The following is a 27,819-nucleotide window of genomic DNA, read 5'->3' as shown; positions in this document are numbered from 1 at the left end:
ATGTGTTTCCTATTAAGTTGTCTTATTAAGATCATCCTCTTTCCTCAGTTCAACGATGGTTGGAAACATCGAATCGATTCAACAGAAGGGTCGCATGTAGTTTGATTGTCCAGGTGAAGGTAGCCGGTGACGAATGATTTGTCAGTTTTGCTACATCTCTTGCAATTAGACTCGAGTTGCTGCGTCAGTTCTGAAAGACCTTAAAAATTTGACTTGAAACAAAATAAACGAGGAAGTACAGAAAATAAATAAATCATCTTCACTTTATTCCTTAATTTCGTTAATACTGAGAACAAATATATTACACGGCCCTGCGGTCAAACCGGGCTTTAAGAGTTCAGTCCAGATATTTTTAAAAAATTTATTTTCGTATTTGCATTTTTTTTCTTTTATTTTGGATATTGGTGGCTAATTCGATTTACGAAGTGCCTCATGGACGGCCGGGCTTCTCCTTTCTGACATGACGTGGCTTGGCTGGAAAGACATTGCGGTTGTCTCTTTGAGGTTTGGGTTGTTCCCCTTCCCCCTCTTTACCATTCTTTTTACAACCTGATGATAGTAAAAAATTAAAGGCTTGAAGTGGCAAAAACACCTGTCATAAGTCTTCCCCCCATCCATTTGTTGACTTCGTTAGAAAAGCCCTCGTTAGCTTTTTACTTTGGCAAAATAGAAGTGGCTGAGAGAAGCCAAAAGGAGTGTATTGAATGGTATTATTTTGTGTTGTCGGCTAGCTACTGCACTATCAATTATACACTGTGCGAAATATAAAACTTAAGATCGAAATTTCCGCTGTCGTTTTTTGAATTATTGTCCCAATATTGTTAGAGCTAGACTGAAAAGATTTTGAAGCAAAATTCTCTGTTCGTACACTCCCAACCGATTAAAAAAAAAAGTACCACCCTCCAGTTACAAGACTCTCCCAAGAGAAGCCCCCTGAGTGAAAGACCCGCGGATTCGTTTGCGTTTTTATGTTGGTATACTTTGCTGTATACTAAATCTAGAACTGAGTAGAAAAATGAGGTAGCGCGGAGATAGTTTTTGTGTTTAAAGTAACGTCGCGTAAAGTAGTTAAAAGTTGTTAACCACCATAATTATGGTTCTCTCTACCTACGTAAAGGATATCTCTCTGTACCGTAGAAGAAAAGAATTTGACAGTTTTCTGGATTCTTTCCCCTTATGGTCGTTATGGTCTCGTTTGTTTGTTTCTTTTATTTTTTTTGTTGTTTTTGTTTTTATGTTGAAACAAGTGTTTCATGGTGAACATCACATGTTTCCTTTAGCCAGTTTGTCATGAATGAAACTTCTTATTACCGTCTTCATGCCTCGATATCATTTAACTCTTAATCAAGTTATTTATTCTTATCTATCATCGATCATTTCTTAAAAAATTAAAAGCAGCACTTACAGCACATCACGATTGGTGGATGTCCACAGCCTCCTCCTCCCCAGCCACATCCATTGCAACCACCGCAACCACCGCAGCCCCCACACCCTCCACACCCAAATCCATATCCACCGTATAAGGGGTAGCCACCCCATCCTGGATGAGGTATCATGTCATAAAAACCACCAGGGCCACCGTAACCGCCGAAGCCTCCACATCCAAGACCGGGCCAACCACCACCAATGCATCCACCACAAGGAATGCTGTAAGGTCCGCTGCAGCCAATCACTTCATATGCGTGCGCTGGTCCACAAGGTAATGGACACATACATCGCCTTCTGACTTTCTTCATTCTGTTGATGGCAGGCTCAAATGGGGTTATCTCTATTTTCCCAGCAGGACCGGCGAAATTCAAAGAAAACGGCTCGGGAGTTTTCACATTCTGAGATGGGTCCTGAGGCTTTCCTGGCTGCATTGCAGTGATAGTGAAAGGTTGTTGGATTCCCAATGTATTTTGCATCTGCAGGTCTGTCTCGCTTTTACCCTTTGGACGGTCACTTTTTAGCAAGGATTTGTCTTCTTTGCTAGTCTGTCCTTCTTTTTCTTCAGTTTCTAAGTCATCTCCACTGAAATCACCACTTCTTTCGTCATTTTCGAGCTCCGTATTATCACTTCTCTTCTGCCTCATTCTTGGGTCTTCAGTGGTACTTCCGTCTTCTTCGTCTTCGTCATCGCCATCTACGACAGATGTCTCCAACTCATCGTCAACGTTGGATTTATTGTCGGAAATGAAACTACCTTCGCCTTCGCGTTCTTTGAATGGCTTGCCCGGTGTCAAGTCTAACAGGGATAATAAAACAGTAATTAGTAGAAAAAGTTTCATGTTTACTTTCTTCTGTCTTAAAGTGAAAAATATTTTGTTTCGGCAATTTTTTTGTCTATTTGCGATTACGTAAAGCACGTAATGTTATGTCATTGTAAAATTTGTTCAAATGGCGTGAAGTGGCACCTGCAGAGCCCTATCAATTGCTCGATTTTAGACCTGTTAGTATCAGAATTAAAAGATTGCTAATGTTTCCGATATCGTCCTAAACAAAAACTCTTTTGTTGGTGGTACTGTATAAATTTGTGTAGAAATCGTGTTCTACAGGGTTAGCCGATCGTAAAAATCAAATAACTCCTACCTCTGTTTTGTTTTTTTCTGTTTGTTATTTCAGAGATTAAATATTCGTTAACTCTAATAAGTTTGCCCGTAGAAAAAGTCAGTTTTCTTTTGGTTGTATGTTTAATGAAAGAATACCCTGTACAAACAGCTTTAAGCTGTTCACAGTACCGACCCGTTTCATTGAATGAGGTATTGTATGAAAGATAGCTATTGGATCTCTTCTAAACTACACTGGAACATACTTTTCCCGAAGTTTCGGCAAAAGGGAATTAATTTATTTGAATAGTAAATAGCCCCTAAAGTCGATCTTTAAGTTAACCATCCCCTCTACTAACTATGAGCTAACTTTGCCAGGCTTTTTTAAGAATACGGCTCTTCTCACAATAAAATGACCAATATATCCGATACGCTTCAAAAGAGCAAGAAAGAAGCTCTACGTACTGGTTGGGTGAGTTATAAATTGGCGATAATGACCTTATTAAAGAGGTTACTCAGGCTAATGTCCATAAACCAGGAGAGAATGGTAAAATTGCTATATAAATTGATCACTGTGAAGTTATAACAGTCCAGAGTGATTTTTTGAATTACTATGCAAACTCCACAAGCTATTAAGTGTCAAAGTATAAAGTTTTAGTTCAATTATCCTTTCATTTCTATTCTTCAGAACCCTCAGACTAATTGTGTTAATCATTTATTTCAAAATTTGCCCTAATAAAAGAGTCAGACTTATCTAACCTGATCCACACTTGTTTGAAAACCCACCATATTGGTAGATGAAGCAGTTGAGGAAACCTTAAAACTACTTTAAAATTTAATTGTTGTTGAATACGAAACGGTCTGAGACAAAATAATTCATCCGCCATAGTTGTTTTCCTTTCAACAAAAGAACCGCTAATAGTTATTTTGACAGTAGCCATAACGAATTAATAATTTATTCAAAACAGATCAAAAATTCTCTTAGTTAACAAGTCAAGTTTTGCAGTGGACCTGCGCTGGTGGAAAACCAACCAATAGCCGAGGCGCTAATTTTTTATTGAACCAACGAGGCCTATTGCCACGTTAAATTGGTAAACTTATTGGATATTCTACGCTCACCAAGAAAGTCCTGAAATCGAGAGTGTTTGAAGAAGCTTCTTCATCGTGGCCTTCAATTTCAAATTGGAAGCCTCTAGGGGAAGTTTGCGATCATAATGACAGCCTTGGCGTCGAAAGTGCTGTTGTTTATTGCATTCCTTTGCGTTTACATCGGTGGAATTAGAGGAAGACCAAACATTTTGGAAGATACGGCCACAGTAGAAAATCAAAAAAAATTTGAAGAAAGCGATCTGTTGAAAAGATCAAAGGCAAACAGTGGAGGGCAAGGCAAAGGTACGACAAGTATATGATTGTATATCGCGCAGTGCAATATAAAAATATGTTTCTCGTTCCGTAATTTAAGTTAAAAATTGTTTGTTATTCTCACGTATATCAGGGTGACAAAGAGGAGCGTCTTTTGCAGTAATTTATACCATTTGAGATTAAATATTTTCATTCTAAGACTAAATAATAACAATAATAACAATGATGGATTATTGCTTTGATCTCTAAAGGCATTTTTTTAAATTTCATTCCAGATTTCATTTGGTGCATCTCAGCTTAATTAATATCAGCACGTTCCTTTCTATGATTGAAGACAATGTTTCCATTGAGCAATAGATATTACTAGCTTTCAAGCTACTTCAAACTTAAATGGTTTAATCCATTTTTCAGCCTTAAAAGATCATAGCCGTAAGCGAGGTTGTGAACCTCTTGTGGTAAAACAGTTGCATTCGTAAACTTAGCTATGGGCAATGTAGTACTAAAAAAAAGCGACGGATCACCCGACCTTCTTGTAAAGGACAGGGGTACCAGATTTAAAACAAACATAAACCCAATTTCTTTTATTTTGGAAGTATCTTTGACAAGCTGAAGACAATCATACAAGCAAGAGGAATATCCATGGAAAAAATTAACATAAATGCCACCAGTTTGAAGTGTCGCACGATGTAAAATCATGTTGACATGAAAGGGTGGCTGTTTTAAAGAAGTCAGGTTGGATTAATTGGTTCAGTGGTTTCTCGTATTACTGGATCAGTCTCGAGGCTCTCTGAGAGAATGTCAGTTAACGATATGCTTAGGCGGCCTACTCCGAGGAAATAGTGATATTTAGTACATTTCGTCAATTCACTTATTAAATCCAATCAGTGAACTGACGGCATTCGAGGGGAAAGTTGGTTATATTATAAGTAATTACTATGATTAATTGATAATTAACCCATGCCTTTATTTCCCTTAGTGGTTTCAAAAGACCACAAAGAAAACAAGGGAAAGAAAAAGCAAGTAATAGATGCTTACCACCTCGGGCCCTACCACCATGGCCACCCTTGGGGTACTGTCTCACAGTGGCCGGGATTTCACTGGGGAGGACATCCATCCCGTCATGCAGGATGGACTGGGTATCCGTCACTTGGAGGATGGCACAAGTCTCACATTTCCAAAAAAAGTCCTAAAAAGCCAGCGCAAAAAGCACTCTTAAATCGTCGCATGCTACCGACATTTGCCTTTCCAGCTTATGGTTATGCTTATCCGTCTTTAGGGTTTGCTGCAGTGCCATTTACGCCCACACCTATTCCCTGGGGCCAGGGATACTACCGTTCCAACATCTCTGAGAAATCATCAGAAGGACAAACCAGATCCTCCGTGAAACACACTGAAGCTAACAAGAGATGGTGGCCGGGATACATGGCAGGTTGGGGTGGATGGGGATTAGGAAATGAAGGATATCCGGGCTGGGGTGCTTTAGGCGACTGGGGGCGTGGCTATGATTTTGGAGGTTTCGGTCATGGATGGGGCATGTTGGGTTCTGGCCAAAGCTATCATCCTCTTCTGAGAGCAGAGATCCCCGGAAAGCAAAGCAAGAAAGATAAAGCAGAAAAACGTTGGTGGCCTGGCTACATGGGTGGTTGGGGAGGTTGGGGACCGGGAAACGGTGGTTACCCAGGATGGGGACCATTAGGCGGCTTCTGGGGTCATGGGTATGGGTATGGTCTAGGAATTAGACACGGTCTTGCTTTTCGCTCAGATGTTCCTAGTACAGACGATAAAGAAAAGAAGAGCCCAAAGCGAGAATTCATACATGAACCATTTGCAGGGATTGACTTTTCCTGGTCAGGCTATGGACCATTTACGGATTACGAATATCCCTTTTTTGGTCATAGTCAGTACATTCCTTATCCTTTTGCACTATATGGGGATTTAACACCATTTTACGGGTTTGGCCCGACTCCGGCCTTAGGATATGGCTTCCCTGGAGACCATGGGTTTTTTAAGTCAAAAATTCCAAATGGAAAATCTAAAAAAATAGAAAAAGAACTAAAAAAGGAAGAGAAAGCCACTGGCAGACACTTTGTAAATAATTTTCATCCAGGTCGAATGGGATGGGGAGGAGCACTGTACCCAGGTCACGGTTACCACGCCGCCTTTCCTTTGTTAGGTGCTCATTCGTATGGCCTGTATGGTGCAGGCTTTTACGGACCGTATGGTCCTCCTCATGGGGCATTTGGTCCTTACTATAGATCAGGCATTCCTGGCTCTTTGGATGAAAATTCTCAGAGTAGGCAAGTGATAAACTACAATCCAGGCTGCTGTGGATGGGGGGGATGTGTACATCCCGGTTGTGGTTATATTGGTGGGTGGACCTGGCCTCTTCCATGTCATTTCCGTCACTGTGGCTGTGGCTGCCCATGCTGGACACGATCAAAAACTCCCAAGAAGCAGGCTCTAAAAGAAGAAAAAGGAAAGTCTAGACAAGAAATAGAAAATCCAGGAGAGGAGGAGAGTAGCGATAGTAAAGAAGATCCACGAACACGTCCTCATCTGGAGGGCGCCGACCTGCTAAACTCAGAAATGCAGAGCTTGGCTATGGGATTTCCAGGAATTGAGAAACTTCAAACACCTATGGGATTATCAAATAGCCCAGGAGTCCAAGGTTTTAATGATCAGGAAATGGAAGCGAATGGAGAACACTCGTCACCCGAACCAGCGGAGACAACTGAAAGTTTGGCTGGCATGAGTCCTGACGAAGGAGCAAATGCCCTCAGAGCAGCTGCAATGGGCAGCATGGGGCAGCCACAGGAAGGCCAACAGCAACCGTCCGAAGATTTGATGTCTACTTTCAGCGCGAGTCCATCAAATGAGGGCGAATCACCCATGGAAGCCTTTGGAGAAACAGGTGAGCTAGCATAAGAAGAATAGTGCGACTGTGGTTAAGTGATACACATTTTGAGAATGACAGTGAAGATTAACTTCCTTCTGAAAACTTTTTGAATTATGCTTCATTAAGGAAATCCAAACATGTATCCTGCCGAAGCGGAGGAGCAAACCACAGAAGCAGCCTCTAGAAGAGCCGATATTCCTGGTGAGATGGCGAAAGAGCTAATCAAGAAGCAGGCTGTGGCATATCCATTCCACTACCTCTACCCAGGATACATGATGGCTCATGGAGTCAATCCATACTACCATTACACCCCACTTAATTATGTAAGACACGCCTTTTATGACTTATTATTACTTTCTTTAAATCCTCACAGTCAATGTTTGATTAATTCATGAAGGATGTGTGATAAATCACCCCATGAACATAACCATTTTTTTTTCTCATTCATTAAAATCCCATTTTGGACTCTTTCACTTCTTTATAGTTCATAAATTTTGATCTTTGGCCTCATAGCAGGCGACAGCAATAATTTTTCTATAGGATTTCTTTCGTATAGCTGCTGAATTAAAACAATGCGTTAAAAAAAGTAGAGTACACTTTATGAAAGACCTTAACTTATAAGTTATATATTTGAATACTTTCCACATATGCTCCATGGGCCTTCGGGACTATGGAAAAAATCTGCTGCTCCTCTTACTGAGTATGCTAGCATTAAGACATGGCTCGTTTTCTATATGTATATTTCATATTTAGCCCCAACACGTAATGGCTTACCCTTCCACATATCCATTGGCCAGTACTTATGCGTCGCTTTATCCCGCGGCCCATGCTGGTCTTATTCCACAAGCACAAGAATTACCATTCCGCGATCGTCCCTCTCACTCCATCCATGTTGGAGCACCTAATGTTAATGTCGATGTCCACACGACGCGTGAGCATGTCGCTTCCAGTCCCGAGAAAGTGGTAAGCTGTAGCATTCGTATATGATACAGTAGTCTGATTTGCTTGCCATTTATTCAGTATCTACATCTGAGCCAGTAATGCGATGATTGCGAATCATTTTTGAGCAAGATAAAGCTAAAGGACCACAAAACAATGAATTTTTGATAGCTAATTCTACCTTTGTCAAAACTTTTCTATATCTCAGTAAAGAAAAATGTATGTGAGTTTCAAAGTTGAAGATCACTATTCTGTTGCGCCTTTACTTTTAGAAAAGAGGGAAGCTGAAACAATTGGTTGGAGAGTTCTCGACAAAGTTAAAATCTAAGAGCAGACGTCACCAATCATCTCATGGGAAGAAAGTGATGAAAAGGCAGATATCGCCGTTCATATCTCCAGTCATGAGCCGACCAATGGGATTCCAACCTCTTAGGTCCTCAACTAAAATTACATATAAGTAGTTCTCAATTTGATGACGAATCCAATGAACTGCGTCGTCGAAAAAGAAGCAAATGACAGATAAGCAGTTGAGGAAATGTTGCCAATACATAACCCAATAGTAAAGTAAACCAAGATACAATTTTTTATGAGTCGTCAGGAGTTTGTTGCATGATTCACGTTCATGTAATTTTGTAGCAAAATTAAATACTTTTGAAATGCCTTTAAGTCTGATATTTTTCTAAAGAGCACCACGTAAAAGTTTTCGATTAAAGGCATGTGTTTCGGCACGCTTGAAAAATTCGCACGACATAATGTTAAATAATTAGCAATACCTTTTGACCCATTATGTTCATTGCGAGAAAAGGAATGTCGCATGCCGTTCTGAGTCGAAAACCTTTACAAAGTCTATAAATAGCCAAGTAAACTTGCACTTCTCATTACTCCTATAATCAACCTGCCATTCCGTACGGCTTACTTGTCCTGAATGCCCATAAAAGTCAAGCAGCTACCTTCCCCTACGCCGAGCTAATTGACTATATGCGTCCTTCCATTCTCGCAGCGAACGTGTGCTTTTTTTGAGTCAAAGACTGGTGCAAATTGAACTGATCGATACAATGATAGCATTATTAAACAATGATGCAAGATAGCATTCTGCATTAAATAATTCCCAATTGAATGAGATAGGCCTTAGATAAAGTTGAAACAACGATTGGCCACTTGTGACATAAGTTACGAAATAAGTGTACTTCAGTGTACCGTGGCAGTGAAACTGTATGCTTCAGAACACTTGATATGAAAAACTACATTTATTTACTCCATGTTGGCTTTTTTTTTTTGTCATATCACAAATCGCTCAGCATAGACGAAGATATAAATTAAAAATGACCAATTTGAATTTGGCCGAGTTTTTGCATCAGAAAATGAATGTGTCTGAGAAGGCGCGGAGTACAGTTTGTATGATTGAGGTCTTCTAATGTTAAAAAAACTTACGAACTATCGATAGCCACAGATGCATTCAAATGACGTTATCTTCAAGCTGCACCATTATTTGAATCAAAAGTATTTCATCAGTTTTGAATTGTTCCTGACTTCGACCCTTTCATTATAGATACCCAGCATCCAATGCGCAGCCGGGCCTCACAGGAGCAAGGTAAGTTACTTTATCTCACGCCTTAAACCAAACCTGTCAGTCGATTTTGACACCCTTTGTGAGCTAGAATCAAGAATTAGGAAATTACCAATCACAAAAACTCATCGGTCATCTCTCAGTCATACAGTCAATCAGCCAATGAAACATTCGATACATACATCAGTCATCTAATGATTTAATGATTCATTAATGTTTAAAAGAATTTAAAAAATTCATTTTGACACAAAGGAAAGGTACAGGCTAAAATGTGACATACTTCTGTCATGATTTTTCATGTGCTATAATTTTGTAGACAAATACCTGTAAGCTTACAAATCAGAGTTCGAACATGTAAAAACCAGAATTTCGAAAGAGGTCTTTGGTGGTTGTACAAATAAATTCAGTGTAAATGAAGCTTACAGCTTATTTTGATGAACCGCCTGCATATATCAGAGACTTTTGATATTTATCGTTTACTGAAGAAGAGTTACTGAATAATACTGGTTGTTAATGAATTATTACTTTTACGTGAAACTTTCTATCCCTTTCTTCAAAAGCTCTTTGGAATAGTTGGTGCAATATCTGAAGAACTTACAGTTTATCACAGATAACAATTAAATGCAGCTTCAAAAAGTTCCTTGAATCATTATGTTATTCAAAGTACCTCTTTGGAAAGGAAAACAGCCTTCTAGTGTTAATTTTTAGTACCTTATTCCTCAGGATGTTTCCGTCTTTACAACCATCACAACCGTTCGACATCAGGGCCATGAGTCGCTCTGGCCTTCCTGCAATGTCATCACCTGCTATAGGAATGTCTCCATCGGGTTTCCCAGCCCCTAGAGTTCCTCAGATGCGCTCTTCTTTGACGCCATCTCAAATGGCCTTTTCTCGACAACTGTCAAGTGTTACTGGTATCAGCATTCCAATTGCTGCACAGCCTGGAATGGGAATAGTAGGTAAGTTAAATACATATGGATGGTTATATTCAACACCAAGTTACCAGAACAGAATCGTCTTCGTTTGATCATGACATAATAAGCCAACGGACTCAGTGAATGTCTAGCCGAAGGGTAGACACCAAGAGTTGAATGGGAAGAGACTAAGAACTTTATTGATGAACCGATTCGAAGTTTTCATCTCTTGACAGGGATGGCTTCAAGGAAGAAACGATCACCATCAAAAAAGTCTTCGAAGAAGAAGGATAAAACCACAAAACGACAATTTTTGGCGGCTATGCCTCAAGCGCTTTCCTCTGGAGGTTTACCATCGTTCGGTTTACCGGAATCACCGTTTTCAGGTGCTGCTTTTCCGTCATTGCCATTTGCACAGCCTCAACAACAATTGAGTTTTAAGTCATCCATGATGCCAGCTCTTCGTTCCAGGATGGCTCCTACCGGACTTTCGGCATTGAGAATGGCCGGCTTACAGACGGATCGTATGCCAATTCCATTATCACCCTTCAGCGGTTTCCCATCACCCCAAAATAACCCTTTCTTCAAGGTACCTCGATTTCAGAGTGCAAATTTTTTCAGTGGTACACCAAACGGTCCCTGGACTCCAAGCTCTTCAATGAGAGAGCCCGTGTCAGAAATGCCAAGTGCTTTAATGAGAGAACAAATGTCAGAAATGCCAGGTATGGGTGACAAGACGTCAATCAAATGTATACCGTTACCAGTATCTTAAAAACTAAGATTTTTTATTTTTATCATTTGGTTGAGATATTTTGTTATGTTTTAGCAAGTGGAAATTGGTTCAAGTTTTTGAGTATATTGCTTATTGCCAGCATTGGTATCTAAAGCTGGTGTAAAGCTATAGTACGTCTTACATATCTATCCCTCTTTGATGACTAACCACGCGTATGATCGTTAAGATTTGTTACCTCTCAACTCTCGCATAAACGGAAAAGTTTTAGAGAAACTTGTAAGCGGAAGGTAAAGCAACTTGAGCTATTTAACTGAGTTACACCACAAATAATTAAGGCTAATTTAGTTTTTCTCTGTGATTGGCACAGGCCTTTCTCAACTTCCAGAGAGACGACCAGAGCCCATGATACCAGAAACACAGCAAATGAGCGGAGGTACTGAAATATTCTTTTTAACTGAAGACTCTGTCGTCCACACCTTCCCTTGTTATACTTATATAAAATGATCGAGTTTTGCTTCTAATGTTTTAGAAAGCAAACATCAGAGTGACATGCAACTCCAGCAATCTAGATAACACAATAATGATCAAATGAACAAGAACCAAAGTTAAACTATTGCATGTTTGAGGTCACTGACTCAGTTTATTTTTATTAAACATCTGTGCAGAAATTTAAAGTAACTTAGAATCAGCCAGTTAATTACTGCCAAAACCACAACCAAGTTACAAACAGGGACAATTTTAGAATATTATAAGTAACCACTTTACAAATTCACGCCTCATTCGGTTTTCCGTGTCATTATTATCGTTAACATCATCATCATCATTATTGTTGCCATTATCATTGTTATTGTAAATATCATCGTCCTTACTATTATCATAAGTATCACTTGTATTACTATTTTTTGTTCTTGTGACTCACAATTTTATTTTTGAGCCGATAGTGTTTCAAATTCATTGAAAAGATATTTGACTTATTTAACCCCTTGATCGTACCTGCGGATCTTTTTTGTTCTACAGAGCAATTTGCAGGTTTTAATCCGTCTAGCTTTGGTGTTCCTGAGCCACAACCATCAGCCATGTTTTCCCAAGAAGGAACGGAATCTGAGGGATCGCAACTTCCTATGGTGCCCCAGAAGGAGATGGCATCATTTTTCCAAGTCCCTGGAGGAGAAATGATGGAATCGCGTACTGTAAGAAAGAGGCGCATACCTTAACTTTATTACAGCTTAGTAAACCTATGTCAACTCGAGCTAGAACTTTCTACTGGAAACGGATTTTTATAACATTCTTGGCAAGCAAAGACTTGTAAAAAAGCAACGTGCAAAGATGAAGCCTTTCAGACAGGTTCTCCCTGTACATTCTCAGCCATGCAACAACTTTCGATATCAAATTTAAAACCTACAGGGCTGGGAATAGTTAGCTTTCTTGTTAGCCTCCTGGTAAACACTTAAAGATGGCCACTGGATCTCTCTATAAGATTTTATTCGGATCCTTGATGGTTTCTGTTTTAAGTAGTCATAAAGTGTTCTCGGAATCGGTTAGACTAGGTGACCGATTCCGAGAGCACCTTCGCGACGTGGAAAAGAATGACAAGGACACATCGAAACCAGTCGGTAGACACTTTAATTTACCTAACCATTCTAAGCAACATAAGGTAATCTGCTATCTTTCCTTACACTTAGGTAGCACGGAAAGCCGTAAAACTCTTGAACAAAAGCTCATCTTTCAAACCGGCAGTCTAAATCCCACAGGGATCAAGGAACGCTTTTCATTCCACTAATTTATTCGTGTTTTTCTCGTTGCCATGTTCCCACCAATAACGTAGTTCCATTTTCTGCCTTTTAAAGTACACACAACCCACAATTCCTCTATTCGCTCCGACGAAGGGCTAACGCTCGAAACGTCAGCTTTTGTAATCGATACGGTGGCCAATTTACCATTTCAACTTTGATGATATATCTTTACCCCCACCGACGCAGCCCCAAACAGTTTCTTTAGAAACTATCAACCTATATAATTTTTTCTGTATATCGATAGTACCATACCCTTATAGCTTTTTTAAGCACATTTAAAGTTTTTATTCAACGTCATAGCTTTTGTACCCGTATTGTGTAACGCAATACGGTCTCTGGCTGCGATTTATACGTTGATTAACTGATATTTCCTATCTATCTATCTTCTCTATCCGGCTGCTTTGCGGCGTGAAAGTTGGGGATGTTCACTTTCGTGATATCAAACTTTTCTCACCTATGAATGACCATCACATCAGATGCATCAGTATTTACTATTGTTATGTGACGTGCATCATTTTAATTCATTTTATTTCCAGTTCAACATGCAACCTGGTCTTGCTGCTTTGAAGAAATCTTCTGTTCCAGACAAAAAGAATAATAAAGAAAAATCTTCCAAACCTCGAGACAAATAACGTTATAAAGCAAACAGGTGATATTTCATTGTTCAGATATAAAGTTAAGTGGCTGGTGAGAAGAGCAGGTTGTGCATAGACGATCCTGATTTAATCCTGTAAACCCTAACAGTGACCAGCATCTAATTTCTCCTTACAGTATAGTACAGCTGGGTCTCTCACTGAGGTCATGAGAATAAAGGAAATGATCGTCAGCCTAACAAGCTTTGATTTTTATAACAATTCTCTTGGTCAGTGCCAAAAGAAATGTATGTAGAGGAGTATGGAGAATATAGCTACTGATGTTAGGGTCTAAAGAGTTCATTAAAGTCTACACTGTCACTTCAAACATTTTCAAGAAGGGTTTCTGCCATCCTTGATAAAAATCCCAACTTTGTTGCTCAATATTGTATGCAAAACGTTGTCATAAGCTTATATAATTCAAACGTGCTGTGTGCATAAGCAAAAATAAATAAGAATACATATCATGCCTCACAATAAATAATTCCGCTTAGCTGAGCTCGATGCAATTAACTCAGATGACGATTTTTATGTTCAAACCCAAGACCAGAACTCTACATATGCTTGTCCGATTGCTATAGTTAAAGTCTTAGGCCATATTTCACCCAATTTTATTTTTCTTACATGTTACTGAACACTCTTTCTTTCTGATTCCATCAAAGATAAATCAAGGAGGTCATATGCAAGGAAACTCAACGTTGGCGCAGTGGATAGTAAAGATCACTGCAGAGGGAGAAAGAGAGAGCGAGAGAGAGCTCTCATGATAACTGGTTAATGAATAAGACTGAAGACTTGATTTTATTCACCTGATTATTTGGCAGTTCTTATTTTTAACGGTTGTCAACATGCATGGAACCCTAAAATGGGGATTTATCGATCTATATCTACGGTCGTGATTAAGGCCGCCCACTGCCCTCACTCGCAAAGTCTAAATACACAGATGACATTATAAACTTCTTCATAACACAGGGAACATTTTTAGATTCTGATTTTCTATCGAAAGCCTGAACGACGTGGATTAGAAGATCTCCGCATACTTAAAGAAAAATTAGTTGTGTGCATTGCTAGTTGAGCGCTGCTAGATCATAAAATATAAATAGAATGTTTCCCGAGGCAATTTTGAAGAAAACACAAAATAAACTAAGAACTATGATTCGGCGACTGCTCTGTGAAAAGCTTGAACAATTTTTGTGTGGATCCGGGGAGTAATATATCTTGATCATGAGCACTCTGCCCGGATCAACACTCTGTGCAGGATGTTCTATTACATTGTACAATATTGAGAGGCATAAGGCGTACACTGTCTTATCTATTAAGAAGGGGGACAGGGGACAGGGAGGTCACAATCTCCGACTTCCTGTACCACGAAAGCATCTCTGGAAACTTTTTGTTCTCAAAACTCTCCTTTTCTGGTATCGCTGGAGAAGTCTCTTTTAAAATAGGTGATTTTGGGCGAAATAATCGCTCAGCGAGCGGCGTTCATCAGCACTCCCGTGATGATTGAGTTTCTCCCTTTTTGGCTTCCCTTTCTTCATTCATTTCGAATTTCTCTATGCTATTTGCAACACTTAGATAACGCCCTACTCTCCTAGTCATGGCTTTTAAGGGGGACATTGGAGTTTGCGATGTTGCGTTGTTGACCCTTTTCTTAATGGGATGTCAAAAGGGGAGTTCAAATTCAAATTTACTTTTGCGGCGAAGAACAACTCGCATAGCGATGTTGCAGAGATCTCAAACCTCACGGTGTACAATGTTTGTACCGTAATTTCAGAATCGACAGTGTTCAGTGAAATAAACCATTTCCGGTGTTGCAGTTTATTCCTTAACCCTTTTAAAAACTAGGTTTTCATAACCCGTCGTTAATTACCGAACTCAATAAGTAACACATCCAAGTTAATTTTTAATAAACATTAGCTGATTAACCCCAGGCAGTGTTCGTTAATATTTTACTTGACCTCTGGACCTCCATCACACGCCGCGGCCAGCCAAAGACTAGGCGCATGGTAAAGATGAGTGAAACCAGACCAGGTAAATCCTGAGACTTGGGCTATATCGCGGTGTCGGTGTATTGATAATATTTCTTGCGGTGATGCGGTGTTTGCCGGTTCTATTTTGTTTTCGGTGTTGCGGTATTTAGAACCCCCCATGTCCCCCTTTCTACTGCCTTCCATGGAGGCGTAGCCATAATGTTGTTCTGATGAGTGGGTGAGTTTAACAATAGAATACGAATGACCTCTTAACCCACAACGAAGTCTGCCGAGTTTTACCCGATATTCCACGCTCTTGGCTTTTGTTTGTTTCGGACATCTTCGGTCGTTCGGCCGATTTTGGATTTTGGACACTGGCGACCGATTTCGGATTTTGGACACTCGTGGCCGATTTTGGATTTGGACACTAGTGCCCGATTTCTGATTTTCCGCTTTCTAGTTTTCATTACTACTACTATTTGATATCAAGTGGGATCACTTTGATATTTTGGCAAAGGGCAAAACAGGCTGCCATTGTAAAATCAAAGAGTCCTTACCTATTCAAGAACTTGAGCCAGCTTTCAACGTGAACGTCGGAAGTGAAAAGCTGTTGCTTTTAATCTGTTCTAGTGTTATTGTTTATTAGAACATAGCTAGCAGAGTCGCGCAGTCAAATTCATTATACGTAAGCGTGCTCAAAATCCCGATAGTGTACGCTGATAGCGTCAGCAAATCCGACTTCGCCAGAATTTTTTTTTTTCGCGCGAGCGACCATTGCTAGTGCGGGGAAAAATAATACATTTCGCGACAATAATGGATACGTATGATGGACGATCCTCGCAGTAGATAGCGCTATTTGAGCAATAGCGAAATTCAGACCTGAAAAAAATCAGGCCTGTACGGGACTCGAACCACTGACCTCTGCGATACTAGTGCAGCGCTCTAACCAATTGAGCTAACAAGCCAACTGAGAGCAGGCCGTTAAGTTGATTCGTAATGAACCCGTGAAAGTGATAAATGAGATAGAATAAATATATCTCAGTTGGAGAATATTATCTCTAGTATCGCAGAGGTCAGTGGTTCGAGTCCCGTACAGGCCTGATTTTTTTCAGGTCTGAATTTCGCTATTGCTCAAATAGCGCTATCTACTGCGAGGATCGTCCATCATACGTATCAAATACCGCAGTTCAAAATATATGATCTTCATATATTTATTCTATCTCAATAATGGATACAAACAGAAACTCGGCCTGCTAGTCCGAAAACGAAGACAATGTTTCGACCTTTTCCCATGGGCTAGAGTTCTTAAATGAGGCAGAAAAAGAGAAAAACAAAGGAAAAGGAGACTCGGCATCAGCGCCGTCACGATTCGCTTCAACTGATATTGTTGTCCGTTTTTCGCGTCGCATTTGATGCACAATTCCACCGGCTATGTTCTAAAACAATTGGTTGATGCTTTCAGCTGTGCACTATCGAGTTATGGAGCACGTGGCAACTCTTACGCTTCTTTCGTGCTCTCGAAACTTCCCGCGTGCTCCATAACTCGATAGTGCACGCTAAAGCATGAACCAATTGTTAATTATTAAGTTTTTGCTTAATATTGGTTCCAGTCCCCTCACCTTAGTAATATATATACATAGCTTACTTTTGAAAATGCATGTTGAGTACATACGAAACGTCAAGTCATAATCAAAATGTGCAAGTTCAATATGTTTATCACTACTGTTTGTGTCTTATTTTTGATCAAATTACGATGGCCCAAGAACAAAAGTATTTACTACTGCTATTGTTATCACAATTATTATTATTATTATTATTATTATTATTATTATTACTATTATTATTTTTATTGTTGGTAGTTTTTTGTTATCATCTAATTATTGCAGTAACCACATTTTTTAATCATATTCATTTGGAGGAATATCGAAGAGGGTTCTCTCAAATATGAAGGATGCGGCAGCATATTTTTGATTTATTCCAGTCCGTATGACGTCACAACCGCTGGAGTGTGAACTAGAATTTGGGTATGCATATATGCAAATATATGCAAATATCGGCGTCTCTGTACAAACGCAGCACCACCCCGGCCGCTTTGTAAGAGGAAAATTTAGCCGAAAGTATTCCATCACATACTGTTGTCTCTTTTGCAAATATGGCGGAAGAAGAAGGAAAAGTCAGTAGATGTCTGAAGTACACTCTGTTTGCGTTCAACCTACTTTACTGGGTACGTAGTTGAGATTTTGCAGCACATCGTATTTTTGTAGCGACAGAGTATCTATTTTACATGCGCGATTTCCTTTATTGACCTCACGATGACAGTTTCTCGGTGGTTATTTCTAGTCCTGGGACTGATTTGTCGTGAGATAGTTAATTTGAGTGTTAAAAGACCTCTAGTTGGGCTTGCCTTATTCTTGAACGTCAAATAGATGACTATGTAGGCTGGATTCGTACGTGTAATTGTCTGCCATACCGCACTTGAACTTCAGATCAGAGCGCGAAAGTTACATCCTATAAGACATGATGAACCTTGATAACGGAACCGTATGTGCTCCTGTCGAATACTACTGTACATGTTTTTCCTCTAATAAGGTTTCTTTTAACGCAAGGTTTTTGATTTGACAGTAGGTTTAACTTTCTCTCAAACGATCTTAGTGCATGCAATGATGGCTAGATTGATAGGGAGCGCTGCGGTTTTATTTGGTTTTTTAAACTACAAGTCGAATACATTATAGTTTGCTTTTCGATAGGATCTATTTTGGAATGAGACAAGCGCCTTTTGACGTAACCGTTAGTTAATGTAGCAGATAATGTGACTATCGATTGATGAAGTCAGTTTTCAGCAAGTTTTGGATAATATAATTATTTACAAAGGGGCCGTTAAATATTGGTTTCTCATGATGTTACACGGCAATGAGGTCATAACCTATTTTAAAGGTGACCTAAACATCTCTTTCAAATCAGCGGAGAGGTTTAGTATTTTGTGCAGTGTATAAGTTGTTACTAAAGGGTTACTCCATTCAACAACAAACCAACAACAACTAACAACAAAACGACTAAATTTATTTGTGTAGCAATTAAAAAAAAAAAAAAAACATATCTAACGATACCTACCCACTAAATCGCTAAGCTAAGTGAGGCAGAAGGGAAAAAGCATTAAAATGAATTCCTCAATAACAAGTTTGACTCCACAGAGGAAGTGACTAGGAGAGCATATATATACACAAACAATGAAAAAACTATGATAACGTTCAAACAACACTAAGAATATTATAATTATTTTTCTACATTTATCATATAATGAATGGATGTCATCAAAAGTATCCTCTTGCATTTAGCAGCTGTCTATGTACATACATACATACATACATACATACATACTTTATTTGGTCTCGCAGGTTAAAAAAACTGGCAGCCATTGGCTGATGTGGACCTGGGTCACTAATTTACAATGTTTACATCTAAAAGAAAACCTAATATACTTTGTGCGAAAGAGTAAAAGTTAAAAAAATATCAGTAATAATAAGTGATCCGATTTGTTTGTGATCAAAGAGCTCTCCTTTTCAAAGGTGAAATTATTAATAAATTTGGAAAATAGTTTTAAGCGATTTATGAACGAAATGACATTATCATAGTCTTTAATGCTACTGGGAATTGAGTTCCAGATCATAGTTCCTTCGTGTCGAAAAGAAAGTCTGCCTATTTCTTTTCTGGGTCTGTCCAGTACCAATTGTTTAGATCTTCGGGAGTTAGACATTGTCGCTTTCGCAGGAAACAATTCCGTTATTTGTGCTGGGCAAGCATGATAAAAAGCTTGGTGGACGTGTTTTAGTATAGCTTTTTTGTACATGTATGATAATGGAAGCCAGTTGGCTTTTTGTAAGATGTAGGTGTTGTCTCGGTTGCGTGGTAGGTCATGAATAAGCCTGGCTGCTTTTATGTGGATCTCCTCTAATTTATTTAATACTTATATTTAGCTAAAGAACTCAAACAGATGGGAATAATATTCCAGATCCTTGCATCTAGTCTTGAAAAAGAATTTCTTTGTATGTTCTGTTCTTGAATGTTTAAGATCGAGAATGCCAACTGCTGAAGACTTTGTTTAATAGTGGTGTTTTTCTGAGGAATGACTAAATAATTCTGAAATGTTGGGTGGTGTTAGATTGGAGGCAAAATCATGTATTAAAGAACAGTTAAGAATAGATAACATGAAGACGAAGAATGTTTAACAAGTTAAAAAAAGTTACAGTGTGAAATCTTAAGGGTTTGAAAAATATGTGGAGAGCACATTTTTGCAAAATCAACACCTTTTCTCAAATTTGATTGGGCAGCTTGGCCCCAGATTGCAATCCCGTAAGACAAGTAAGGTTGAATAACAGATTGATATATGTTAAGCAGTACAGTTTATGGGACAATATGTCTCAATCCTGATAAAATGCCCAAAGACTTCCTAATTTAGATGGGATAAATGTCCTGGGATAAATCCTTTATTTAGATGGGATAAGTGTCCTGTCCAAGATAATTTTGATTTGATTATCGTAAGGACACCAAGGTATATTATATGTATTTTTATACATTTTATATTATACTTAACAATCGTGTGCCGAAGGCAAGTTGAATATTGTCGAATAATCCCGGAGAAAAAGTCGAGGAGATTATTCAACGATATTCACCGAACCTGAGGTGAATAATTGTTTTAGTATAATTTCAGAGCTGAACAACAAAGAAATTTCTAAAATCATAACATTTTAGTAACATTTATTAACATTTTATTTTAACATTTTATGTAAACCACGTGGAGCGGTTTATGTAGCATCATACAAGGAACCGCTCAACCAATCAGAGTCCTGGAAACTCTATGCTCAGCTCTGAAATTATACTAAAGATGCATACTAATGTACACCGTACTTCACTTCACTTCCTCTGCAAGGCAGCAAAACAGCTTCATTAAAAACAAACTATTGTAAAGTTATTGCTTTTCAGTTAAGTTTCTCAGGTACTGACACTTTTAATGCCTTAACTCTTTGACCTCTGTGAGTGACCAGCATCTAATTTTTCCTTACACTACATCCTTAATCACACGTTAAGGTCACCAAAATAAAAGAAAGGTCACCATCCAAAGGAGCTGTTGATTATTTTATAAATTCTCCGTGTCAGCATGTAAGGTAATGTATAAGAAACAGTGTAGAGAAAATCCATACTGATGTGCAAAGGTGCAAAGGTTGATTGTTTTATTTCTTTGCTGTTATTTGCAGGGTATTGGTGGTGTTATGATGGGTATTGGCTTCTGGGCAGTGACACAAAAGAGTGACTACAAAGAATTCTCCAGCATTTCAACTGATCCAGCAATTGTGATAATTGTTGTTGGTTTTTTCATCTTCTTTATTTCCTTTTTTGGTACAGTTGGTGCTCTAAGGGAGAACATATGCTTTCTCAGAACAGTGAGCTCATTTTATGTTGCATTTTAGATTCGCACGTCGGTCTACCAGGGCTGAACACTAATGGTAGTCAACTAGCCACAGACTAGTAGAAATTCAGTTTTGGCTAGTGGTTTTCAATTTCCACCAGCCGGTTTGGCTAGTAAACAGAAATTGCTTTACCATCTAAGTTGTCACTAGCCACTTGGTTAGTAAGTTGAAAAGTTAGTGTCGAGCCCTGGCTACATTCTTTATATTTCTCTGTGATTATGATGGCAGTAAAATTTTTATAGTAATGTATACTACTTGAAGCATGCATTTTTAGACATATGATTGTTACAAATTTATTTACTACATATGTGCTACATGTATCTGTATCTTGGTTGCACTGTACACTACATCTGTTGCTTTTTATAATGCCATCCCAACCCTACACTCTGTTATTTTTGTAACATTGTTAAAACATAAGCATGCATGCACAGTGTAATAGTGTGCTTGTGCAGAAAGATACCGTACATGGTGCATTTGCATGCAGTTTAAAATGGCAAAGGTTTTTATGTACATATTTATTTTTCTGGCATGTACATGTTGTTGATTACATACTTTTTCATTGCAACACTTATTATAGAGGTGCTAGCATTCCCTCTTACGTGAAAATTTACCCGTACTTATTGCACCATATCTGACTGTTAACTTTGATTTCTTTTCTGCTCTTTTTTAGTACATGATAGTCATGATAATCATTGTCATTTTGGAAGTGATAGCAGGACTGCTTGCTTTTGCATTTTGGCCTGAGGTAATTAACTTTAATAATGTTTTAGGGATTTTCTTCTATGTTAGAGTATTGCATGAGTTTTAAGTGCAAGTAATGGTTGTTAAGTTTTCGTACATGTAAATGCATGAGTGGTATGTAAGTGCCATTTAAAAGTTTTTCAAAAAGCTCACTACTGATCATACAGTATATTATGATATTCAGGCTCAGTTCATGCTGCTTTTTTGCTCAATATAATTCTCGATAAAGATCAGTTAATGTACAAAGGCTACATTTTTATCCCCTTATGCACATGACTTGAAACACTTTCCAGAGGTTTGAAAAGGCATGTATGTTTTTCTTGGAATCACATGTTATTGAAAATAAAAATCCTCATTTGTAGTTATCTTTGTAAGCATTCTTTCCAGCAGAGTGTAATGCAGTACTCCTGTCTTACAATCTGTATCCCTTTTATGCATGCCATGTTGACCAATTTGAGAGCTGACCATGGCATGCACATTGCATTTCATGCAATTTTTAATACATATATTTACTAATGTAAGTGCAGTCTTTGTACATTTTTGCTTATGAAGAATGAGGGAAATTATCCCTTTTCAACTTGTACGATCTACATGTACATGTATTTACATCATTCAGTCTTCATTTTTTTATCCAGTAACCAGTAAACTTAACCTGCTGTGGTACATTTTGTATCTCGGACTTATTACCCCCCAAAATCGCTTGGAATTCTTTAAAATTCAGCAAGTAGAAGGATTTCCTTAGATAACAGTGAAAATTTAGTTCACCTGTGGTACATTGCCAATGCTAGGGCTTGACACTAATGGTAGCCAACTAGCCACAGACTAGTAGAAATTCAGTTTTGGTTGTTGGTTTTCAGTTTCCATGAGCCAGTTTGGCTAGTAAACAAACTGAAATTGTTGTAACATGTAAGTTGTCAATAGCCACTTGGCTAGTAAGTTGAAAAGTTAGTGTCGAGCCCTGGATGCGCACACTGAATACAAACTGTAATGTTAATATTGATACCTGAAACAACAGGTTCAGAAATCTGTGGACAATCAGTTTAAGAAAGCAATTGAGAAGTACAGAGATGATCCTGACCTTCAAAATGCAATTGATGCTGTCCAAGAGGGTGTAAGTATATTCTACACATCTTTATATAACTCTGTAAACATTAGAGAGAAAATGTCTTTGTGGGTGCAATATCAAACTGCACTGTACATTGACAAATTTTTTTATGGCCGAGCATTCATTCATGCACATGTATGATGACTAGTACTTGGGAGTCTTTCTTCCTCTCAGTGGTAACCAAAGAAATTAATTTTCTCTAGCTTTGATCAGTTCATTCTGCTGTTCATATTCTTTGTGATCAATAGCTAGTCTTTGATCCAATGTTATTTTGAGGGGGATGTGTTGTATCAAGGTGTAGAGTTTGGCTTCTACAGTTGTATTTTACTTTTATTCTTAATTCATGCCAGATTGTAGTATAATGGTTTCTTAGTTTCAAAGTGAATATAACTTTAACATTTAACTTTTTATTTCATTTTAGTAGTATAATTATAAATGGCAATTGACTATATTCTCTACAGAGATGTGTACTGCTATCTTTATCAGCATTATTATCATTGCAGTAAAGGGTTTGAACCCGGGGGTAACATGTGAAGGTGTAGTCTGATCGTTTGGGTGAGTGTAGTCGTGAGAAGGGCTGTTGTCGGTGGTAGTGACTGACGTTTCGACAACCTGTGCGGAAGTCATCATCAGAGTCAAGTGAATGATTGTCGTCAGTAGAATGTTCTTATTCCAGTTCGTGTGAAATGATCGGTTGGTTTTGCCGTGATGTTATTGGCTGTAAGACTCAAGTGACGTAAGTCGGTCGTGATTGGTCTGTTTCGATCTGTCGGTAAAGTTAGGTCGTTCTTTTTCGGTCGTTTGTAATGTTTATGTCGTGAATGAGTCGTTTGTATGGAGCGGGTAGTTGTTGACATCTGTTTAGGGGAGTCTGTTCTAAGTTAGTAAACCTGAGCTTTCCAGAGTTAGTCGTTGAAAATAGTCAGTGCTGTAGGTGAGGCATTGGGCAGAGTCCCTGTCAATGTTGTGGTTGGTAAGTATTTCATTTCACACGAAATGGAATAAGAACATTCTACTGACAACAATCATTCACTTGACTCTGATGATGACTTCCGCACAGGTTGTCGAAACGTCAGTCACTACCACCGACAACAGTCCTTCTCAGGACTACACTCACCCGGACGATCAGACAACACCTTCACATTATTATCATTGTTCTTTAAGAATACATGCATGGGGTATGTCTAAAACTAAATTTGTCTTGCAGTATAATTGTCGCATTTTGATTTGACAGTTCAAGTGTTGTGGAAGCACAGGTCTTAATGACTGGGACACCAATCGCTACTTCGTATGTGGTGGGCCTTCTCCTGAAGAGTGCAGTGTTCCTCACACTTGCTGCATACGTCAAGAAGACCAGGTAAGGCCATATGAGACATTAAAGAAAGCTATGCCTTTTTGTAAAGACAGGCCATCTGATAGGGTGCGGAAAAAACGGAAAGTTATGCGGAAATTTTCGACAATATTATGCGGAAGAAAGTGACGATTATGTGGAAAAGACGCCAGATTATGCGGAAATTTCTAAAACTTAATAAAGTTGTTCCTTAGGTTTTTCCAACGTATAAAATACACGTGAACGTTTTACCGAGAATTTAGTCCTTTATGACATGTTTGACCTTTTGCTGCCATTGTATTCGTGGACAGGTATGTCTTCGTTCAACGCACTTTTTTCATAGTTTTCGTTGTTGAGTTTGTCCGAAGCTTAGTAACCAGCCATTAAATCGGACAAGGAAAACTGGACACTGGAAGTCCCAAAATGTTAAAACAAAAATAGAACCCAGGCCCATCACTAGAAGATGCATGGAACGCCTGGCGGTTTACAATTGTTTACGAACGAATGGGCTATTACTATTGATTTCCGAAATCCATTCATGATTAGGAAAGAGTTTATAGCCGTAAGAACTTAAATTGCCACGATTACTAACACGTGCCTTGAGCACAAAATGAAAGAATGTTTGCGGTAATGTTTCTAGTTATGTTAAAACTAAATGGCAAGTAAATCCTTTAATTCCTTACAAAGTCACTCAGAACTTTTGTTTAAGTTCTCAATAATTTTTCAAACTCGCTTAGAAACTCAAGAGTCAAATCGGTCTTGATCCTTGAAGTCGTCGAGGATTACCAACTAAGCTTTGAATGGTAGTTACCTACAAGCAATATTTGAATGGTACATGTGCATAGAACTCATTATCCTTTCTAAGAGATATATTTATCAGTAAAGTGTGGGAGGAACTACATTGCTGTATGTGAAACAATAATTCATTTCTGTTTTGTTCAATTCTCAGAAACCTAACATCCAATGTGGCTGGCAGGTTAGGAAACAGCATGTAAGTATCGTCTTTTACTGCAATTTACCAAATATTTCCCTCAGGTTACTGAATTTATAAGGTTATCCTGGGTTCCATAAAGATGCAAAAAATTACTTTCATTAGGTTTGATTGTGAGTAAGTAGTTAGAATTGTTATTACTTAGTACAGTACATCAGACTTCAGACTACTGTTTTGCCCTCAGAGGAAACACTTTTTGAATTAAAACACTGCCCTCCCTATGGCAAACTGTTAGCCAGGGTCACCATGTGATGGAATGACATTCTGTGTAGGGCAACATAGCAGTATGTTGAACAGTTAAGCTCCAGCAGGTCAGCCCATTAGTTTATAGTTTATAGGCTGACCTACTTCTTGTTAATCCCAAATACGTGTACATGAAATTGACCATTTTTGGGGTTGGATTTTGTAATGATGGGACTGTGCATACCAGGTATAGAGATCATAGCCCAGAGATAAAGAGACTCTCGACATGCTATACTACATATACATGTATCAGGTACATGTACCGTATTTACCCATGTATAATGCGCACTTTTTTCCTACAATAATAACCATTAAAATTGCAGTGCGTATTCTACACGGATTCCATTGTTTTGTCGCGTACGTCCTAATTTGCTTACGTTAAAGACACAACAAAAAAAGTAACACATTTAAAGCTTTGATTAAATGACTTATTTTCAATGAAAAATTATAGGTGCATATAAAGTTTTTACTCTAAAATCAAGAGGAAAGATAAAGATCGCTAAATATTTTTGCAAGTGTGCGAACAGGCACGTGGATCAGATTTCAGAGTGACTATACAAATTTGGCCGCGTGTGAAGAGATTCCATGTTAAGTGGAATTTTTCAATGAGAAGAAAGTGAGCGAGAAATATTTCGGGACAAAAGCTTTATTTAAAGCAGTTCTTGATTTGCTGTTATGAGCGAAAAACGCGCGAATTTCTTACGTGTATAAAGCACACGCAGTGGGATTCATCGTGGTTATATTGTTGTTTACTTGACTTGTTCTTAAAATACGGCGATATGACACAAAATCTTCAATACTTTTCGGAAATATTGTTGCTCACTCATAATATATACTGGGCCATGGAATCGTCAAATAAGCTAGGCCTCGCTTGAAGTCCTAAAGTTTGATTTCAATAATGTCTCAAATAACTAAGTTACAAAAGATATTGATGTCAACGATATAGTAAATTTCTAATTCTTGTTGTCTTAATAAATAATTTTACGAATATTTAGCTTGTCTTTTTTGCTGTGAAAACTTTTTTCCCCGATAAATTAGGTTAAAAACAAGTGTGCGCATTACACGAGGGCGCGCATTATACACGGGTAAATACAGTAAGCCCTTAGCAAGGAATTGTGTAAAAAGCTCATGTACTGGAGGTGGGCCATACTGAAAAGAAGAGAACAATTTAAGCATCAATTTACATAGTGTGTACTCTATTATGATTAATAATTTATTGTAGTGAAATGTTAACTGCCAAAAAAATAAAATTCCATCTCTAGACATTGTTTTAGTTCAGGAATTCTCAAGTTGAATGTACTCATGGTGTCTACATTAACCTCTATTGTGTTTAGCGCTTGGCTCTAAAGAATAAAATCTACATAACTGGCTGCTTGGATGCAGTGTGGGAATGGTTCAGGAATCATCTTGTAATTGTGGCTGCAGTTGCTGTGGCTTTTGCCTTCCCTGAGGTAAAAATCTCAAGTCTGTTTCAATTTGGTGCTTATCTCAAGATTGAAGAACACTTAGTCACACAGAGTTTACTTATGAATACAAGTGATAAACCTTTATCTCCAAGGATCTGTGATTGATAACCCTCCCATCATCCTCTGTATTTATCCTTTTTTATTAATAAAGATAATTTTTTGTGTACACTGTAACGCGACCAAACTTGTTGGTCTTGTCATATTCTCACCCTCTCTTTGTGAGATAAGTTTTGAAAATTGTGAGAATAACTGATGTTGAATTTGACTCACTTCTGCAAAATCGATAGGAGAGAGAAAAGAACTGACACACATTTTAGCATTCAGACTACTTTTCTGAAAAAAATCAGGGATATCAAAGTTTTGAAATTTTTAAAAGTTTTGTCTAGTTGGAAATTTAATAGGTGGGGGGCAAGTGGAGGTGAGTGGTTAAAATTATCCTGGAGGTGTTTAATGTGTATTTTTGTTATGTTTTGTGCATAGATTACCGATAAGCTTGGATTTTAGACAAATCTACACAATGCTCTTAGCAGATTATATTTTTCTTCCCTTGTGTGACAGGTTGCTGGAATTGTCATGACCCATTTATTCATCGGACAGATTCAGGAGCAGATTGAAGCTTGGAAAAACCCTCCAAGGTACAAGTACAGACCCAGTCAAGATGTGTATGGAAGAAGTGGACCCTTCTACTAGCCTATCCCTAAGTTAATAATGGTTTAAAATGCAATTTTTAGGTTGATGTACACGCTGCTGCAATTAGATGAAGAAAACAGATTTCGTATCAATGTTGTCTTTACAAGTGCTTGTACTTTTTATAAGTGCATGGACTAGCGAAATTCTTAGTCAATCACGGTACCTACAACCGCTCAGCTTTTTTATGTGAAAATTGCCAAACTATTTCTCTGTTGTCAGTGGTTGCTTGGTTTATTCAGCATTAACCTGGTGCATAGAATGTAGAGTGAGCTTGACGTGGACTCGGCGTGTTTGTCTCCTTTCCACCCCCAGGAAATTCGCCACTTCCCACCACCCCCAAGGGGGTGGTAGGAGGTGCAAAAACCTTACAAAATCATTTCTATGAAATTCTCTCAATTCTTTCATTTTCATGCGAAAGGTTTTGGGCGGTTTTGCATGTCATGTCATGTACAGTACAAGA

At 38.4% G+C, this 27,819-nt stretch overlaps 3 protein-coding genes across 4 annotated transcripts; 2 read left to right on the top strand and 1 right to left on the bottom strand.

Annotated features, from left to right (window-relative positions):
* Positions 1-245: 245 nt before the first annotated feature.
* LOC111329159 (uncharacterized) lies at positions 246-2,358 on the bottom strand. The gene is made up of 2 exons (XM_022933768.2): positions 1,406-2,358; positions 246-549 (listed from the first exon to the last, which is right to left on the bottom strand). Exons 1-2 carry the CDS (start codon positions 2,265-2,267, stop codon positions 431-433), a joined length of 981 nt encoding a protein of 326 aa, XP_022789503.2. The 5' UTR covers positions 2,268-2,358; the 3' UTR covers positions 246-430.
* A 1,262-nt stretch (positions 2,359-3,620) lies between these two features.
* LOC111329142 (uncharacterized) lies at positions 3,621-14,514 on the top strand. Of its 2 annotated transcripts, none has more exons than XM_022933754.2 (12): positions 3,621-3,917; positions 4,876-6,798; positions 6,910-7,106; positions 7,537-7,746; positions 7,995-8,155; positions 9,272-9,313; positions 10,013-10,248; positions 10,440-10,925; positions 11,304-11,369; positions 11,954-12,126; positions 13,266-13,378; positions 14,024-14,514. In XM_022933754.2, the coding sequence occupies exons 1-11, from the start codon at positions 3,740-3,742 to the stop codon at positions 13,359-13,361; spliced, it is 3,768 nt and encodes a 1,255-aa protein (XP_022789489.2). In that variant the 5' UTR covers positions 3,621-3,739; the 3' UTR covers positions 13,362-13,378; positions 14,024-14,514. The 2 variants fall into 2 exon arrangements, with proteins under 2 accessions (XP_022789489.2, XP_088599644.1); XM_088743518.1 differs by having other exon boundaries at positions 4,864-6,798.
* Positions 14,515-17,377: 2,863 nt separating this feature from the next.
* On the top strand, positions 17,378-27,634 carry LOC111329143 (tetraspanin-33). The gene is made up of 8 exons (XM_022933755.2): positions 17,378-17,552; positions 20,581-20,766; positions 21,464-21,538; positions 22,550-22,645; positions 23,874-23,996; positions 24,919-24,960; positions 26,538-26,654; positions 27,228-27,634. The coding sequence occupies exons 1-8, from the start codon at positions 17,481-17,483 to the stop codon at positions 27,357-27,359; spliced, it is 843 nt and encodes a 280-aa protein (XP_022789490.1). The 5' UTR covers positions 17,378-17,480; the 3' UTR covers positions 27,360-27,634.
* The last annotated feature ends 185 nt before the right edge of the window (positions 27,635-27,819 follow it).

This window comes from Stylophora pistillata, chromosome 1 (assembly GCF_964205215.1).
Source record: "Stylophora pistillata chromosome 1, jaStyPist1.2, whole genome shotgun sequence".
Taxonomy (NCBI): domain Eukaryota; kingdom Metazoa; phylum Cnidaria; class Anthozoa; order Scleractinia; family Pocilloporidae; genus Stylophora; species Stylophora pistillata.
This window is presented reverse-complemented; position numbering and strand designations above follow the sequence as displayed.

Coding starts and splice junctions, on each gene's coding strand:
- LOC111329159 (XM_022933768.2), bottom strand. CDS start 2,267: ATGAAACTTTTTCTACTAATTACTGTTTTATTATCCCTGTTAGACTTG. Junction 550..1,405: donor TCCACCAATCGTGATGTGCT/GTAAGTGCTGCT, acceptor TACTATCATCAG/GTTGTAAAAAGAATGGTAAA.
- LOC111329142 (XM_088743518.1), top strand. CDS start 3,740: ATGACAGCCTTGGCGTCGAAAGTGCTGTTGTTTATTGCATTCCTTTGC. Junction 11,370..11,953: donor AACACAGCAAATGAGCGGAG/GTACTGAAATAT, acceptor TTTGTTCTACAG/AGCAATTTGCAGGTTTTAAT. Junction 12,127..13,265: donor AAATGATGGAATCGCGTACT/GTAAGAAAGAGG, acceptor TTTTATTTCCAG/TTCAACATGCAACCTGGTCT.
- LOC111329143 (XM_022933755.2), top strand. CDS start 17,481: ATGGCGGAAGAAGAAGGAAAAGTCAGTAGATGTCTGAAGTACACTCTG. Junction 20,767..21,463: donor ACATATGCTTTCTCAGAACA/GTGAGCTCATTT, acceptor GCTCTTTTTTAG/TACATGATAGTCATGATAAT. Junction 23,997..24,918: donor GCATACGTCAAGAAGACCAG/GTAAGGCCATAT, acceptor TTCAATTCTCAG/AAACCTAACATCCAATGTGG.